Here is a 19,185-nt window from a genome sequence, read left to right on the forward strand (position 1 = left end):
TCATATATTTTTCTAATGTTGTTGTTGTTGTCGTCTTGTCCTTTGAAGAGTCTTAGATGTTTCCGTGTGCTCTTTGTACTGCTTTGGCTATGTCTGTGATTTTGTTTGTATAGAGCTGTTGTTCAGGATTAGGATCTATTTCTTGCAAGGCTGCTGTAATTGCTGGACAGGTAAAGATGTGAGTGGGTGTCAGTTCAGTATTGGAGCAGTTGTTGCAGTTTCTATATGTTCTCGTATCATCTGTATTGATCTTCATTCCTCTATAATGTCCTGTTCGTAGTCTTGCTATCGTGGTGGAGGTCCTTCTGTCAGCATTGATCTCGGGAATTTGATGTTGTATCACTGATTTCAATGGAATTAGTTTAGCTTTTGCTAGTGCATTGGCATCAGCAAGAGTTATCATATGAGTTTCTTGGTTGAGTTCTCTGGCCTCTTTTGCTAATTTATCAGCTGCTTCGTTGTGATCAATGCCTACATGAGCAGGAATCCATTGTAAAATGCAACTTTTACCTAAACACTTTAGATGATTTAAGAGTTTATGGGTGTCTTGAGTGAGCTTGGTATTGCCATTTTTGATTGCCTCCATAGCTGATCTTGAGTCACTGTAAATTATAATTCCTTCAGATTGTTGAGATGATGATAGATTTAAGTAGGCTTCTAGTGCTTTATTTATTGCGTAGAGTTCGCTGGTAAAATTGGAAGCGATTCTCCCAGATCCAACTTTTATTGAAACTTTTTCACCCTTTGGGAGTAGAAGGAGAACACCAGCGCCTCCATTAATCATATTGGTGTCTGATGATCCATCGGTATAACAAATAACCTGTTTGGAGGATGAAAGAAGGTTGATGGTATTTAGGCCTTTTCCTTTAAGCATTTCTTTTGGTTCTTTTTTTGTACAGAGTTTGGTAAGGTTTAGATTTATGGAGGTATTTGAAGGTAAAGGACTGGAAAATAGCGGTTCTTTGTTTATGTGGACATTTAGCTGATCAAGACCTATTTCTTTCCTGATATTGTCATCATATTGTAAAGTTGATGATCTGTGAAGTCTGCAAATTTGGTTCCAATGTTCATAAGTTTTTAGGGAGATATGATCACTTTGGTAGCTTCTGATATTATTTATGAATTTTATGGTGGCAAATTTTCGTCTGTCCTCCAGCAGGTCAAGCCCACATTCCTGTTGGGCTCTGATGTTGTTAGTGGATGAGACTGCACCAATGACTGACTAGCTTATAAGGTGTATCAAGTCAATTGATGGGGAGTCGAAAGCCTGTATATACAACTAGCCTAACATGAAGATACTTCACATGCAATGCAAACTTAAATCGATTATTCAAGTGCAACTTGAATAAACTATTAAACAAGAATATAACTTCTGGTCAGGTATAATTTACTTTGTAACAAAGTGAAAAAAAATTTTTTTCTTATTCCATATAAATTTATTCAGTTAACTGCTCACTGTACCAGCTTTGCTTATTTTGTTTTCTATTTCCATATGTAATTTGCCATCTTCACTAAAAAATTGTTCCTAAATAATTGAAATATGTTTCTTGTTCTCTAGATTCTCTATTCAGAATGATCCTGAGATTTTCAATGCTGCTGCCAAATTTGTTTGGTTTACTTATACAGGGTGGGCCAAAAGTCACAAAGGGGTTTCAATATTTAACAACTCTTTTATTTTTTGTTTTAAATTTACAATAACATAGCATCATATACAGTGTGTGTGTGTGTGTGTGGGAAATAAATTTACAGTAGGTGTGAAAAATCAAATCTTGTAAATGTAAAAAAAAGTTATTAATACTTCAGACCCCCTTCATGACTTTTGACTCACCCCTGTACTTGACAAGAAATTATTTTCTTGTTTAATCCTTTACCGAAGTATAAGCAAACAAAGTTTGCACGTGAAGTATCATCCTGATCAGGCTACTTGTATATAGAGGCTGTCGACTCCATATCAATTGCCTTAGCATCCTATAATGCAAAGTATAATTCCTTTTGGATATGTATATTGTTATGCATTAATGGAAACTTAGATGGTTTCTATCTTTATTGAGGTCTTATCAGTGAGATCTAGACATAAGAAGACGAAATTAATTAATTGAATTAATACAGAAATTATATATTATACATATACAATTTGTAAAAATGTGTATCACCTTATTATTAAAATGTTCTGAATTAGTTAATCAATCCTGAAGATTTGTACTAGATTTATTTAAAGAGCATAACATCATTTGCATAAAGTAATGAGCTGAGATTAACTTCTAAAATTTTGATTTCATGTGTAATACCACTTTCTTTCATAATGCTATCCATATAAATGATGAATAACAATGAAGATAACATGGACCCTTGTCTCGCACCTCAGTTTACATCAGACCATCTTCCTGTACTTCAATTTTAATTGCTGACTTACAATTGAAATAGTGTTCCATTTAAGCCATAACATTTCTCTTTATACCTTGTTATATACTTTTTCCAGATCTACAAAACTTAACTATATATCCTTGTAATAATCGCATCATATTTAGCAGGAACACAGCTCCAAGTTTTCTATTTCACAAATTTTCTTAGCCTGTTCTCAAGAATGCTTTCATGAATCTTACCTGGAAAATTTAGTAGGGAAATTCCTCTGTTATAGATAGGTACTACGAAAGTTCTATCCAGCAACCATTGTAAAACCTTTATATCTCTATGTTTGAACTGGTCAAATATTATATATTATCATGGCCACATTTCCATGTTTCAGGATTTTAATGACTTTGTCTACCTCTTGTATTCTTGTTGGATCTTTCTACCACCATTTTGTCACTTCTTTGATTTAGCAGTCTTTCAATGTCGAAAGTTTATTTTTCACTTGGTTGGACTATAATAAATTTAGTTTAATCCTTTATCCAAGTGTGAGCAAACAAAGTTTGCACCTGAACGTATCTTCAGGATTGGGGTAAGGTAGTACAACACCGGGAAACTCATTGCAAAGGTGGAGCAAGCTAACATCACTCCTATCTCAGTACTCCCATAATGCAAAACACATCTCCTTGCAGATATGTATAATGTTATGCATTAAGGGAAGGGCCACTACCCAGACTAGTTTCGACCTTTATTGAGGTCTCTTCAGTGGGATCCAGGCCCAAGTGGAGATACCAGGCAGAAGCATTAGCAAGGTCATCTCTACCTATAGGAGTTGCCAAACGGTGTGCCACCTTTTTATTAAATTACTCTGGATTTAGAGAAAGATGTTGAAAGTTTATTTTTCACTTGGTTAGACTATAATAAATTTAGTTGAATCCTTTATCCAAGTGTGAGCAAGCAAAGTTTGCGCCTAAAAAGTATCTTCAGGACTGAGGTAAGTAGTACAACACCAGGCAATTTACCTATAGGAGTTACCAAATGGTGGCACACCATTTGGCAACTCCTATAGGTAGAGATGACTTTGCTAATGTTTCTGCTTGGTATCTCCACTTGGGCCTGGCTCCCAGCGAAGAGACCTCAATAAAGGTCGAAACTAGTCTGGGTAGTGCGTGGCCCTTCCCTTAATGCATAACATTATACATATCTGCAAGGAGATGTGTTTTGCATTATGGGAGATACTGAGATAAGAGTGAAAGTTTGTGCCTGAAGATACTTTTAGGTGCAAACTTTGTTTGCTCACATTTGGATAAAGGATTCAACTAAATTTATTATAGTCTTTCAATGTAATTATTCCAGACATCTAGAATAATTTTAACACCACTTTTTTTGTGACTTTATATTCACTAATTCTTTTACAATACACTTTTTTCCATTTCTAAGCTTTCTCAGTAGCTTCATGAACATTTTGCAACCTAACTGATATTTACCTTCTGTCTTCTTACAAATGTCTTTTCACAATTTGGAAGATGGTTAATGGGAGACTTCATTCATTCGTGTATAAATTCATGTTTTCTCATGTATAAATTTATTTTAATGCCTATCAGTTGTTTGATTACTCAATATTCATTGTATTTCTATCAGAATTTTTATTTTTAACAGTATACATATTTGTTGTATTTTTTATTAGGGTTTTAATTCACAATGGAAAGCAAGACGTACTGTTGCCTCATCAATGCATCAGTTGGCTGTTATTTTGGGTCCAGATCTTGCTGCACAAGATCTTTTACCTATTTTTTCAGGTTTTCTTAAAGATTTAGATGAAGTTAGGATTGGCATACTTCAACACCTTGCAGACTTCTTAAAGGTTTGATTTCTTAAAGTTTTAGTTTTTTAGGTTTTGTTAAAGATTTAGATGAAGTTAGGATTGGCATACTTCAACACCTTGCAGACTTCTTAAAGGTTTGATTAACACTGTTTATGTTTTTTATTATTATTATTATACACCAAGTGGCTCTTTTTTTTATTTTTTTATTAGACATTCTTCATCTAAGGAATCCACCATCCACTTTGGCAGAGAAGACTGTCTTGTGTCTATTCGAGACTCTTTAAATTAGATGGACAGATATAAAGGGAAAATATATGTATATCTGCACACATATGTACATGCACAGTTCTTTATCATCATGGACAGCTTCATAACCTAAGTGATTTGAGCACAGCTATGATTGTCGATATCAGAAATGCTTGTGCAAATGTTACTGAAAGTACTCTCTGCTCAAGTGTATCAAAAATTGTCAAACAGCCATAAAACATCCAACCATCGAAATTCCTTTATCCAAAGAATGGTTATTGATATGAAACACTGACCAAATGTTGCAAAAAATCTTGCAAAACATGTAGTCTGTGTATGTGTGCACAGAATGGCATATTATGATGAACAGGACATTGATCCCTGTCAACTAAAGCATGCAGTCCAGGGTTAAAACACATAAATACTGGCTACTTGAGTAGTGGAAAAATGATCACCTTGTCTGAAAACCTGGTTCCAGTTGTTCCACATTGTCAGCAATCCTAGGATATGGCAACAGAAGCATGGGTTAATGGTTTCATTGTGTCAAGTGGCACTGCAGGCTGTTGCTTGAAATGTTTTCAAGATGTTAAATTCTCTGGTGCTGTGGAACAGTTGTATTCCACAGCCTAGTTGAATGTTGTGGCAAACTAGGTACATTCTCTCATGCTTAGAGTTTATCCATATACTATTACTTCCAGAGTTACTGCATATCTTATGGCAAATCTCATGCAAGAATAGTTCCAGAAATATGAGCATGATTTTGCATCCTTCAAATACTAATGCAGTGAAGTTGCATTAATAGGTCAAAGGGTCCTCCTTTTAGCCAGTAGCCTATCCTTAGAACCTGGCCACTTAATGTATATCCTAGTTAAAACACTCTGTTTTTAGTGTACATATTTCATTTTAAAGAGGGAAAATTAACAGTATTGTTGATACGCTGTTTATACAGTAGCATACATTCATGCTCACATGTGTGCGATGCGATTTCTTGAAGAATCGAGATGTAAGTAGACATAATTTAAAGAAATAACAACAGATAACTAATATGATTACCAGACAGAATGAGATCTCTCTCTCCTTGGAATGACATTTACCTCCATCCTCATGATTTATTTCATATAAAATTTTCCCAGGTATCAAGACATTCTCAATATAATTCAAAATTGAACTCAAGGCACAGTCATCATTACCAAAGATTAAAAACTGCAAACTAAAGGAAAGGATGCAAACATATAGGTCATAACATGAATAATGTAGAACAGCATGGTCTAATTGATGCTGAAGTCCTATTTTATGTTTAAAAAAATACTAACTTAAGCAAGCAGTGTTTATAGTGCTCTTTACATAACATTTCATGAGGAAGTGACACTTATATAGAACTTTGGTCTTTTTCCACAGAGCCCTGTGTTTAAAAGAGATGGCATATTCTGTATGGTTTATGGAATTTAATGTAGTTCTGATGTTCCTCATCATGAACAGCTAGAAATATTCTATTTTTGCTAAAATAGGATAAACTATAGGTGTAAAGAATTTGATAAACATCAGAATAAGCTAGTGGTGTAAGTCTGTTCTTCACAGAGCCTAAAAATAAATGATACTGTGGACAGGATGGAAGGCCACTTGAATGACAATAGACCTAAGTGTTTTTGAGATGCATTTAGATACACCTTTAGTATGTTGGATATTGACATCATTGATATCTTCCTGAGAGACTGAAGATAGGGAAACACTATACCTGCTTATGGCTTTATTGATTAAAGTCGCACTGAAACCATGAGACCAGAGGGTGATTTGATGTACTATAATTTCTTGCATCAACAAGTCCTTATTGGAGCAATGGGAGTGATAACAGATGATATTTCTGATGGTGCCATATTTTTGATAAGGAGTGGTTAGACAGAGCATGAATGAGGAGACCTAGAAAGGAAATGCGATGTTTGTTTTTTATTTCTTGCATAAATTATATCCTAGGATAAACAGCATTGATCTTGGTTAAAAAAAAAAGAAGTTTAACTTCTGCTACAGAATTTGAAAACCACAAAAATATCATCCACATATCTGTACCATTTGAAGGCTTCAGTTGAATGTTTAGGAGAAGATATTGTTTATAATGCTCCATTAAACAATTAACCAGGGTAAAGCAGACTGCCCATGGCCATAATCTTTATTTGTTGGTAAACTTTCTTCTGACAAATGGAGCTTGAATGAAATATTAAATCAAAATGCCAAATTATACTGTCAGGAAAGACTTATTGGAATAATTCTGAAGTTTTATCTAAAAGAATATTAGTAAAGAGCAAAAAAGTATCAAGACTAATAAGTTCATTACAAAGATCTAAGAATGTATTTTTAAAATTCAGTATTTCTTATATATGGTTTTGGCTCTGAAGTTGAATCATAAGCATGCAAGATAGATAGTATTCTTAGCAAGGAGAAGTAATGCAATGAAGCACAGGTTGCAATGGAATATCCTGTTTATGAATTTTTGGGAATATATAATCTAAGCATGTGGATAATCATGATAGGTCTTTAGCTTCTTTTTTGTTTCAGCATCCCAACAGGAGACTTCACCTATGAGTTTGTCAGTTGTATAGACTATAGGCGATATGTAGAGTAGTCATAGAGAGAGAGAGAGATAAAGTAAGTTTCCTGTAGTAATATTTCCTTTTTGTCTGGAACTACTGTTGCTTTCTCATTGTCGGCCTTTGTGATAACAAAATTATTATTCCTCTTTTAGAGATAATATCATTTAAGGTCTGTATAACATTATGAGATGGAGATTTAGATCTGTAGAGTATTTCAAACCAGAATTCAGCAATGTCCCAAGTGGTATTACATAGACCTCTATGGGGAGAGGGAGATATATATATATATCCATGATTGGTATGATTTTGGAAACAATGCAAAATCAGAATCTTTCAATAGAATATACTCTTCTTAACTGAGAAGTCTTCCAGAAATAATAATTAATTTATCACTGTTCTAACACTAGAAGATAAGAGAGGACAGTTGATTAAACATTCATTTAAGCTTATTGTGAATAGTATTAAACAGTTTTTTAGATGAGAATACTGTGACCAGCTCATCGTGAATTGACCAGATTTTTCTATATAAAAAGCCTGAATGTTTTATAGTATTGTTAAATTGGTATTGCTCGCTTGTAAGTAAATTCATTGGCATTCAAGGGACAAGAAAAGTTTCTTTAATTATACTTCCAAGGTAGGGATTACTCTGGCTGCTCTGCAGGACTTGAGAAATCTGATCTCGTTAATGCACTTGGTCTTTTTTAACCAACAATTTACTATAGATGTTGCATGTTTTTTGAAATAGACTTTGTATAATACAGAGTAATTTCTTGAGGATTGACATGTAAAAGGCAATAATATAAATAAATAATAATGGATAACTTATGCGAAATGATTTGTTTCACACTGGAAATCTTACTTTGTCTCCTAATCTCGATAGATTTGGTAGGCTATAATAGTTGCCTTTATGGAAAATTGTTCTGCTTCACTTAATATTATTTTTTTAAACATTGTTAGAACTTCAGCGCTGATTGGATCATGCTATTTTGCATTCTTCTTGTTTTTACCTTCATATTTATTTGCTTAAATACAAAATTAATAATGGAAAAACTCACGTAAAAAGATTATTTAATAGTATAATTTTTGCCTGTGTGTCACAGGCACCTTCAGTACATTTTAAGCTCCAATTCCAAAAATCACCACCTAAGTAGCTAGCGTAAGATAACTAAAAAGGTCAATAAATTTCCTTAAAAAAAAAAATTATATATACAATAAAAAGTTAGGAAAGATTAGCTGAATTATAGACGTAAACTACATCTTAATTATCCAAGTGTTTACCAGATTCCTTGCTCTTGTGGATTATCTTATTTTGGACAAACAGGAAGATCTGCCTCTATTCGGCTAGAAGAACGCCAGTCTTATATTCAATACCTTCAACCTGAACAGTCAGGACTTGCAGAACATGCCATCATCACTAGACATAGAGTTCATTGGAAAAAGACAAGAGTCCTTCATAAAAGTCGGTTCCTCATGGAATCGCTTTATAAAGAAACATGTCAAACTTTACTTCACTCACCTAACTTAAACAGATCTGATGATTTATCTATCCCCTTTATGGGAGATAGTACTTTATAATTCAGCTAATCTTTCTTAACTTTTTATTGTGTGTGTGTATATATATATATAGATATATATATATATATATATATGGGGGGGGGGGGGGGGCTATGACCCCCTTGATTTCTGGGCTGGTAGGTCATGACTGATTATATGCTGTCACCCTTGTGTTGCACTACCTTTAGGAGAGAGCTACTTACCCAATGGTAGTGCAACACAAGGGCGATTCACAGCAAAGGTGGAGGAAGCATCATGCACTTTGTCGCCTTCCAAAATTCATGACCTACCAAGCTGACGTCACATCGTTTTGAATTTTATGTCACATCCGTGACATTAAAACATTTCAAATTTCGGCTGATCTTAAATTCCTGGAAACCTATAATTAAAGGAACTTTAATGGAAGAAAAATAAAGTAAGAAAAAATGATATCATGAATATGTAGAGTAGATATTTATAATCCTGCATAATCATAAATAAATCTTCTAACACCTTTTTATTTTATATAGAGTAGATGACAAATAATGTGACATAAAATGTCTCAAATTTTGTCTTATCTTTTTATATATATATATATATATATATATATCTATTTTTTTTTTTTTAAGGAAATTTATTAAACTTTTTAGTTATCTTACACTAACTACTTAGATCCAAAAGTTAAAATTAGTTGAACACTGTATTGTATACAACTAATTTAGTATTTTGACTAATTTCTTTCTTATTCTATATAAATTTATTCAACAGTTGACTTCCAACATACTGGCTTTGTTGATTCTTTTGTCTATTTCCATATTTCATTTACTGTCTTCACTAAAAATTGTGCCTAAGTAGCTGAAATGTTTTACTTGTTCTATAGGTTCTCCATCGACAAAGCAGTTGATATTTTCGATTTTTACTGGATTTATTTAAAAGTATAACATCATCTGCATAAAGTAAAGAGCTGAGATTAGCATCTCCAACTTTGATATCAGCTTTAATACTACTTTCCTTCATAATGTGATCTATATAGCTAATTAATGACAGAGGGGATAATGTACATTCTTATCTGACTACCAGATTTTATATCAAATCATCTTCCTGCACTTCTTTCAGTTCCAACTGCTGATTTACAACTTAAATTAAGACTTAAGTATTGCTTGATATAATGCCCCATTGACACCATATATAGATGTGGCATTTTGAATAGCTTTCTCTTGCCACATTATCATATGCTCTTGCTGGTCATATAATGACCAGCAAAACTTAAATACAGATCTTTGTTATATTCCCGTGATTTCTCAGCTGTTTGTCATAAAGTGAAAATCTAATCCTAACAGCCTCTATTTGGCCTGAATCCAGCTTGTTTATCAAGCTTCCCTTCCACAATCCTTCTCAACCGTTTCTCAAGTATACTTGATTAAATCTTACCAGGAACACTCAGTAGGGAAATACCTCTATAATTCTCACATTCAGTTTTATTTCCCTTTTTATATATGGGTACTATGAGAGCTCTACTCCAGTCATCTGAAATTCATCTCTCTATCCAGGCCTTCTGAACTATGTAGTGCAGCCACTGTAAGACTTTTATACCTCCATACTTTGGAAGTATAAAATTTTACCGGCTGGTTTGCCAAATGGATAGGGTATGCGCTCTTCAGCCAAAAAGCTGCGGGTTTGAATCCCACTGTGGGCATGGACGTTTGTGATTGTGTGTGGAAATACCAGTGTGGTGGTTGGCGGTAGATGGTGTTGGTGTAGTTGCGGTCAGTTGGTGATTTAATGCTGGAGACGTAGTTGTAGAGCAGGTGCCCTCCCTTGATGAGTCCTGGGACTCCCTGGAGGTGTCAAATAATAATAATAATAATACTTGAGCATTTGTGGTTGAATATCATCTACTCCTGCTGTATTTTCACATTTCAGGCTTTTGATGGCTTTTTCTACTTCAAGTATTGATATGTATTCCTAATTTATGCCTGTTGAATGTTTTTTACCGCTGTGTGCCATCATCACTGCTTGTTTCATTTAGCAATTTTTTGAAGTAATTACTCCATACTTCAAGGATATCTTTTTCACCAGTTTTCATGTCACCTTTATCATCTCTAATTCCTTTTACAGCACTCTTTCCTCCTTTTCTGAGCTTTTTCAACAGCCTCCAGAATATTTTGACACCCTCCTGATATTTATTTTCTATGTTCTTGCCAAAGTCTGCCTATAACTTTAGTTTAGCTAGTTTTACACAGTGTTTAGCTTTTCTTACATTTATCTCTGTATCCTCTAAGAACACAAGCTTATTTATTTATTATCAATATGCTTTCTTCTTTTCCTTCACTGCCTCTTTAACTTCCTGCGTCCACCTTGGAGTTCTGATTTTTCTATCCTTCCCGATAACCTGACCATATGCCTCTTTGGCTGAATCTCCAAAGTTTGGTTCCTGTTCTCAAACTCTTTCATTTTTTTCAAATACACAAACATTATTCAACAAATAATGTTTGTGTATTTTAGTCTACAGTTCAAATCTGAGAGCCGCTCAACTTTTATTCACTTGAAAACTTTCTTCATATTCTTCTTTTCAATATGAAATTCAATTTTATCTTGCTCAAGACTAAATGGTGATCACTTCCAACTTCAAATCCTCTGTACACTCTAGTGTCCTGCACCAGTGAGAAAACATCACTATTGACAATAACATGTGCACATTTTATGTTGGGACATTGTGTTAGTAATAACCAGTCCATGTCCTGAGCAGAAATCCAACAGGTTATTTGCCATTATTATCAGCTTTTGCTCTTTTCTCCAAATTTTTCCAAAATATTCCTGTATGTGTGACAGTCGTTTCCTACTCTGCTATTTAGATCCCCAACAAGGACGAACTTTTCTTTTTATTTATTTAACTTTAAAATTGAAGTAGAATAAGTGGATTGAGTTCAAAAAGTTTACATTTCATTTAAAAAAAAAATAAGCAAAGCATTTTATTTCATTCTGTTTTCATATATGTTTACTTGTTAAGAAGACTGTTCTAGTGTGGTTATCATTTTTATTTATTTTTATTTCTTTTATATATTTACAGGTGCTTAGTGTGATTATCATTTTTATTTATTTTTATTTCTTTTATATATTTACAGGTGCTTAGTCCTAATGACAGGCGAGATTTCCTGCCTCATATATCTGAATTTCTGGATAGTGAACATAATAGAAATTGGCGGTTCCGCTTCACTCTTGCTGAGTAAGAATGCTCATAATATGTATATATTATTGTTACCATTAAAAGATGATATTTAAACTTTAGAAACATCACCGATTTTCAGATTTATTTTTCTTATAAAGAAATAGTCCTGAGAAATTTTGACACTGATCTGATTTACCTAACAAAACTATTGCAGTATTTAACGTAATAAAAAATATTTCTTTTGCTTTCTGAAAAATAATTTTCTTTCACTTTCGTGTTTCTTAGCTTAAAATTCCTTCTGTGATCTGAAATTAAAAAAGAAAATGATTTTTTATATTTAAAAACTTTTTGAAGTTGATTGAACATAATGAATATTATTAATTTATGCCATCTTATGTCTTAATTACAAATGCAGATTACTACACTGCTAATATGGTCCGCATGGATACAAGTGGCCATTGGCATTTGACAGTCTTGATCAGAATGGAGAGAGAGAGAAAGCACTTAGATTTTTTTTTTAACTTATGAATTATCATATATGTTTTTCCTATTGCATTTCAAGATGAAGGAAGAGTATCCATTCGTTTTTTTTTTCATAATCATCAAACCACATTGTAGTGCAGAACTCAATTATTAACAGGATTACTTTAATTTTTAGAACATAATGCACACTATTTTTATGACAATAAAAATGTAAAATACAATGCATTATTGGTTGCACTTTAATATAGATTTATTAAAAACTTCTTTTTGGGTGCATCTCACAAAATATCTAAATGCTTTTGAGATTTGATCTGTCTGTTCATGTGTAGGTTATACCTGATGACACTGGCTGTGTGTGTGTAAGTTATTTCTGAACACTTTGTTTATGGCAGTTTTATTGCTATTCAATATATGGTATTCATTAAAGAAATTTGTTAAGGCACATTGCTGAAAGTGTGTGTATGTATGTATGTACCTATATATATATAATATATATCATCATCATCATCATCATCATCATCAAATTCCTGCCATGTACCCTCAAGGGGTGTACAGGATATGACAGTACTACATGAAAAAATTACATCATTACTAACTTCCTATCTACAATTTTCCTCCAAATCAGTCTGTTACTTGTCAAGACGCCAACATTATCAGATCTTATATTTCTATCGTCTAAGGCACTTTGTACCGTATCAATCCACCTATATCTTGGTCTTCCTCTGGGTCGTTTTCCTGCCAACCTGGCAGAGAACACTTGTTTTGCTAATCTTTCCTCTCCCATTCTATTTAAGTGACCATACCATCTGAGATTAGCTCTGCTAACACATTCCTGGATGCTGACAATGTCAAGTTCTTTCCTAATATCATCATTTTTAATATGATATTGCCATTGATGCCATCTGTTCACGCCTCTAATCTTTCTCAGGACTCTCATATCTGCGGTCTCTAGTCTTTGGTCAAGTGTTTTACTTCTGACCCAGCTCTCAGATCCATAAGTTAAAATTGGTTTGAACACAGTCTTGTATACAGCTAATTTAGTGTTCCGACTAATTTCTTTCTTATTCCATATGAATTTATTCAATTGACTTCCCACGATACCAGCTTTGCTGATTCTGTTGTCTATTTCTATATTTAGTTTACCATCTTCAGTAAAAATTGTGCCTAAGTAGCTGAAATGTTTTACTTGTTCCACAGGTTCTCCATTCACAACACAGTTGACATTTTCAATGATTCTGCCTATTTTCATTGTCTTTGTCTTTTTATTGCTGACCTTCATACCGTATCTATTACAACAGCTATTCAATTTAGTCAGAGAATCTTGCAGACTTGTAGCGGATTTATTTAGAAGTATAACATCATCCGCATAAAGCAAAGAGCTGACATTAACATCTCCAATTTTGATATCAGGTTTAATACCACATTCCTTCATAATGTGATCCATATAGATAATGAATAACAGAGGGGATAATGTACATCCTTGTCTCACACCAGATTTAACATTAAACCATCTTCCTGTACTTCCTTCAATTCTAACTGCTGACTCACAACTCAAATAAAGACTAAGTATTGCTTGATATAATGCCCCATTGACACCATATAACTGCAGCGTATTGAATAGATTCTCTCTTGGCACCTTGTCATATGCCTTTTCCAAATCGACAAAACTTAAATACAGATCTTTGTTATATTCCCATGCTTTCTCGACTATTTGTCGTAAAGTGAAGATCTGATCCTGACAGCCTCTATTTGGTCTGAATCCAGCTTGTTCTTCACCAAGCTTTTCTTCCACAATTCTTCTCAACCGTTTCTCAAGTATACTTGCATAGATCTTGCCAGGAACACTCAGTAGGGAAATACCTCTGTAATTCTCACATTCAGTTTTATTTCCCTTTTTATATATGGGTACTATGAGAGCTCTACTCCAATCATCGGGAATTCGTCCCTCTGTCCAGGCTTTCTGAACTATGCAGTGCAACCACTGTAAGACTCTTATACCACCATACTTCAGCATTTCTGGTCGAATATCATCTACTCCTGCTGCCTTTCCACATTTCAAGCCTTTGATGGCTTTTTCTACTTCAAGTATAGATATGTATTCCTGACTGCATGCCTGGTCAGTGTTTTTTATCACTGTGCTGTCATCACTGCTTGTTTCATTTAGCAGTTTTTCAAAGTAATTACTCCATACTTCAAGGATATCTTTTTCTCCTGTTTTCATTTCACCTTTATCATCTCTAATTCCTTTTACAGCACTCTTTCCTCCATTCCTAAGCTTCTTCAACAACCTCCAGAATATTTTGCCACCTTCTTGATATTTATTTTCTATATTCTTGCCAAAGTCCTCCCATGACTTTTGTTTAGCTAGTTTTACACACTGTTTAGCTTTCTTACATTTGTCTCTGTATTCTGTAAGAGTAAAAGCTGACTTATTTGCCAGGAACTTTTGATATGCTTTCTTCTTTTCCTTCACTGCCTCTTTAACTTCCTGTGTCCACCAGGGAGTTCTGATTTTTTTATCTTTGCACACAACCTCACCACATGCCTCTCTGGCAGAATCAATCAATGTTTCCTTCAGAGTTTGCCACTGAATCTCCAAGGTTTGATTCCTGTTCTCAAACTCTTTCATTTTCTTTTCAATAATATTTCTGTATTTTAGTCTACAGCTCACATCTGAGAGCTGCTCAACTTTTATTCGCTTTAAAACTTTCTTACATGTTATTCTTTTCAATATGAAATTCAATTTTATCCTGCTCAAGACTAAATAGTGATCACTTCCAATTTCAAATCCTCTGTACACTCTGGTGTCCTGCACCAGGGAGAAAACATCACTATCAACAATAACATAGTCAATGAGACTTTTCTTATTCCTAGCCTCTTCTCTCCATGTGAATTTGTGCACATTTTTATGTTGGAACATGGTGTTAGTAATAACCAGTCCATGTCCTGAGCAGAAATCCAACAGATATTTGCCATTATTATTAGCTTTGCTCTTTTCTCCAAATTTTCCCAAAATATTTTTGTATGTCTCACAATCATTTCCTACTCTACTATTTAGATCCCCAACAAGGACCAACTTTTCCTTTTTATCATTGTCCAGTTCCCCATTCTCATATTTGCCCACATTACTCTACTTGAGACTGACTGCCATTCAAGAAGATTAGCCTCGTATTTTGTGTTGAATACTATGGCTACTCCTTCTTTTCCTTGATTGTTATTGCCTGAATATAACATTTTGTATTTATTGCTCAGAAAGATCTCACCAGTTTTGGTCTTTTTTGTTTCAGTCACCCCTATTATGTCGATCTGGTACTTATCTAATTCCTCAGCTAGCTCCATTTCTTTGCCATTCAGGCTTCTTACGTTGATAGTACCGATCTTTAACTCTGGTGATGTTGAGTTGGGGTTTGTTTTCAGATTTGTTCCAGTAGCTGACTTTTCGCTGTTCACCCTGGTTCCCTGGCGAAAACAACGGGGGCCTTGTTTAACTGGGCGACGCCCCAGCCGGCATGAAATTTTGTCATGTTTTACCATCATTTTTTATTTTGGTTTAACCAATAAGAATACAATTTGGTCGGCTAAATCCCAAATTGCCAGCCCATCCTCGTTTGTTCAGTATCAAAGTAGATACCCAACAGGGTGCACCACGAGAAGGTGAGGATTGGACATTAGGTCAGAACCCCTGGTCGGTTCTCTGCATTCCTTTAAAGGCTATGTGGAGGTCTCCTCTCAGTTATACAGCTTTGACCCTTAAGCACCCCATATAATATATATATATATATATATATATATATATATATATATATATATATATATATATATATATATAAACTGCTTTGTGCTGCTGGATGGGCTTTAATGTAATTTAGTGTTTAAAATGAAGAAATACTTCATGTGGTTCAGTTTGTTTCAGTCAGACTATTTTTATTGATAAAATTTAGGAAAATAATTTGTTAGGTAGATGAAGTGTAACAAAATTTGGTATTTAGAATCTCTCTTAAAATTACTTAGTTATTTTGGGGTGATAGGGAAGTTAAAAATGAAATCAAGGTTGGCGATGGAGCCTTTACTGAAGGAGTTATGATCGATAGGAGAAGTAACCAGGCTTCTCAGGTCGACAGCCAATGAAATCCTGGTACTTATTCAAAAATGAAGACAAGAAATAAGCTGAATATTGGAACATAGAATGCAAGAACACTGCTAGAACCAGGTAAAATAGAAAATGTGAAAAAAATAAATGGAAAGACTTGAAATAGACATTCTGGGCATTAGTGAGACAAGATGGGAGGGACAGGGTGATTTCTGGAGTGGAGAATTTCAGATAATATATTCAGGACAAAAGAAGGGCGAGTCAGGTGTTGCAATAATGCTTCATAAAAAAGTTGGAAAGCACTTAATCACTACAATAATTAACTATAGTGACAGAATCATGGCAATAAGCATTCAAAATGAACCAGTAAACTTCAATATTATAATGGTCTACATGCCAACATCACAACATAGCAATGAAGAAATTTTGAACAAATAGAAGAAATCTGGAGCAGCTTTAAAGACAGAGACAATACAATAATAATGGGAGACTGGAATGCTATAGTGGGAGAAGAGAGCAATGATAATGTTTCAGGAAGATTTGGTCTTGGATGTGGAATGAAAGAGGAAAGCAATTAATAGAATTTTGTACACAAAAACAGTTAGCTATAGCAAATACACTATTTCAAGTTCCAAAAAGAAGAAGATACACCTGGAAAGTGCCTGGGGATTCAAATAGATATCAAATAGATTATATATTGGTCAAGAAAAGATACAGAAACCAAATAAAAAATTGCAAAAGCTATCCAGGTGCCGACATTAGTAGTGACCATAACCTTGTCTTAATGAAAACAGAACTGAAACATAGGAAACAAATCCAAAGATACAAACCAATAAGATGGAACCTTGAAAAATTAAAGAGTAAAGAAGTAAAGAGAGGATACCAAGAGGCAACTGATCATAACATTCCTCCAGAAAACATAAATAGTCAGAATAATATGGAAAACCAATGGAATATGATTAAAGAGTTAATTACAAATTCATCAAATCAATTATTGAAAAATGCAGAAAAAGAAAAAAAGTAAACATTGAATAACAGATGAAATACTTGGCCTTATGGATGAAAGAAGAAAATATAAAAATGCTGTTAAAGAAGAAGATGTGGCCAAATACAAATATCTTAAAAATCAAATTACAAGAAAATGTAGACAGGGCAAAAAGGAATACCTGGAAGAACAGTGTAATAACATAGATGAATTATTTAAAAAAGAAAACATAGAGAAAGCTTATAAAGAAATTAACAAACTGACTTTCAAATTTAATAAGAACAGCAAAAAATGCCATCAAAGATGAAAATGGAAAATTATTAATAGAATCTGAGGATATATTAATAGAATAGAAGAATTATCTTGAAAATCTCTATAATGGCGATGAACTTGATGTTGATATCAGCATAGAAAATCAAAATGAAGATAATCTAGGACCCCCAATAATGCGAGAAGAATTTGATAAAGCACTGTCCGAAATGAGTAAGGGAAAAAGTCCGGGTGTAGACAATATTCCTATAGAACTGTTACAAAATCTAGGTGATGAGACAAAAACCTTACTCTATCAATTAATAGCCCAAATCTATGATAGAGGAGAAATACCAAAGGAGTTTATGAAATCAACCATAATACCAATACCAAAAAAAGAATAATGCAAACAAATGCAGCCAATTTAGAACAATAGCTTTAATCCCACATGTTAGCAAAATTCTGCTAAAAATTATTCAAAAATAGATTGTCTATTGGATGAAGACCAATTTGGATTCAAAAAGAATAAATGAACAAAAGAGGCAATACTATGTTTAAGAACAATAATAGAGAGAAGATTAGACCTTAGTCAAAATACTTACATTTGCTTCCTTGATTTAGAGAATGAAAATGAAGATAATCTAGGATCCCCAATAATGCGAGAAGAATTTGATAAAGCACTGTCCGAAATGAGTAAGGGAAAAAGTCCAGGTGTAGACAATATTCCTGTAGAACTGTTACAAAATCTAGGTGATGAGACAACCTTACTCTATCAATTAATAGCCCAAATCTATGATAGAAGAGAAATACCAAAGGCGTTTATGAAATCAACCATAATACCAATACCAAAAAAGAATAATGTAGCCAATTTAGAACAATAGCTTTAATCCCACATGTTAGCAAAATTCTGCTAAAAATTATTCAAAATAGAATTTATTCAAAAATAGATTGTCTATTGGATGAAGACCAATTTGGATTCAGAAAGAATAAAGGAACAAGAGAGGCAATACTCTGTTTAAGAACAATAATAGAGAGAAGATTAGACCTTAGTCAAAATACTTAGATTTGCTTCCTTGGTTTAGAGAAAGCGTTTGATAAAGTAAACCAGCAAATACTCCTAAATTGTCTAACTAATATCGGCATAGATTTGAGGGATAGGAAAATAATTTATCAAATTTACAAAAATCAAAATGGACGGATTAAAATCAATGATAAGGAGAAAATAATAAATATCAGGAGTGGAGTAAGACAAGGATGTATACTTTCACCACTTTTATTTAATTTATATATTGAAAAGGCCATTCAGGAAACTAAAGATAAAATAAATAGTGGCATAAAGATAAATGGTAAGCAAGTCATGTGTATAAGATTTGCTGATGACATAGCCCTTGTAGCAGAAAACAGAAGAACGTTAAAAACAATGCTAGAATTACTAAATAATAACCTTGAAAAATATAAAATGAAAATCAACACAGATTTTCATTTTATTAATTGTTACAGGCAAAATCTATATGAATAAAGAGCATATAGACATCAGCGGGGGAACAAATAAAACAAGCGAAAAGCTTTAAATATTTAGATAGCCTAATAACAGAAGATGGCAGAACGAGAGAAGACATATGATCAAGAATAAACAATGCACAAGCCCAATTCTCTAAGATGAAAAGCATT

General features: G+C 33.6%; 1 protein-coding gene across 1 annotated transcript in view; it reads left to right on the forward strand.

The window, feature by feature from the left end:
• The window catches only part of LOC150103428 (serine/threonine-protein phosphatase 4 regulatory subunit 1-like), a 649,146-nt gene that overhangs the window by 616,908 nt on the left and 13,053 nt on the right, over positions 1 to 19,185 (forward strand). Inside the window, exons 14-15 of the mRNA XM_090398478.1 lie at positions 4,037 to 4,213; positions 11,664 to 11,764. Of these exons, the coding sequence (XP_090254604.1) occupies positions 4,037 to 4,213; positions 11,664 to 11,764 (278 nt within the window). The remainder of the gene's footprint in view (positions 1 to 4,036; positions 4,214 to 11,663; positions 11,765 to 19,185) is intronic.

Source organism: Typopeltis vanoorti, chromosome 9, assembly GCF_054136105.1.
Source record: "Typopeltis vanoorti isolate ZY-2024b chromosome 9, IOZ_Tvanoo_1.0, whole genome shotgun sequence".
Classification (NCBI taxonomy): Eukaryota; Metazoa; Arthropoda; class Arachnida; order Uropygi; family Thelyphonidae; genus Typopeltis; species Typopeltis vanoorti.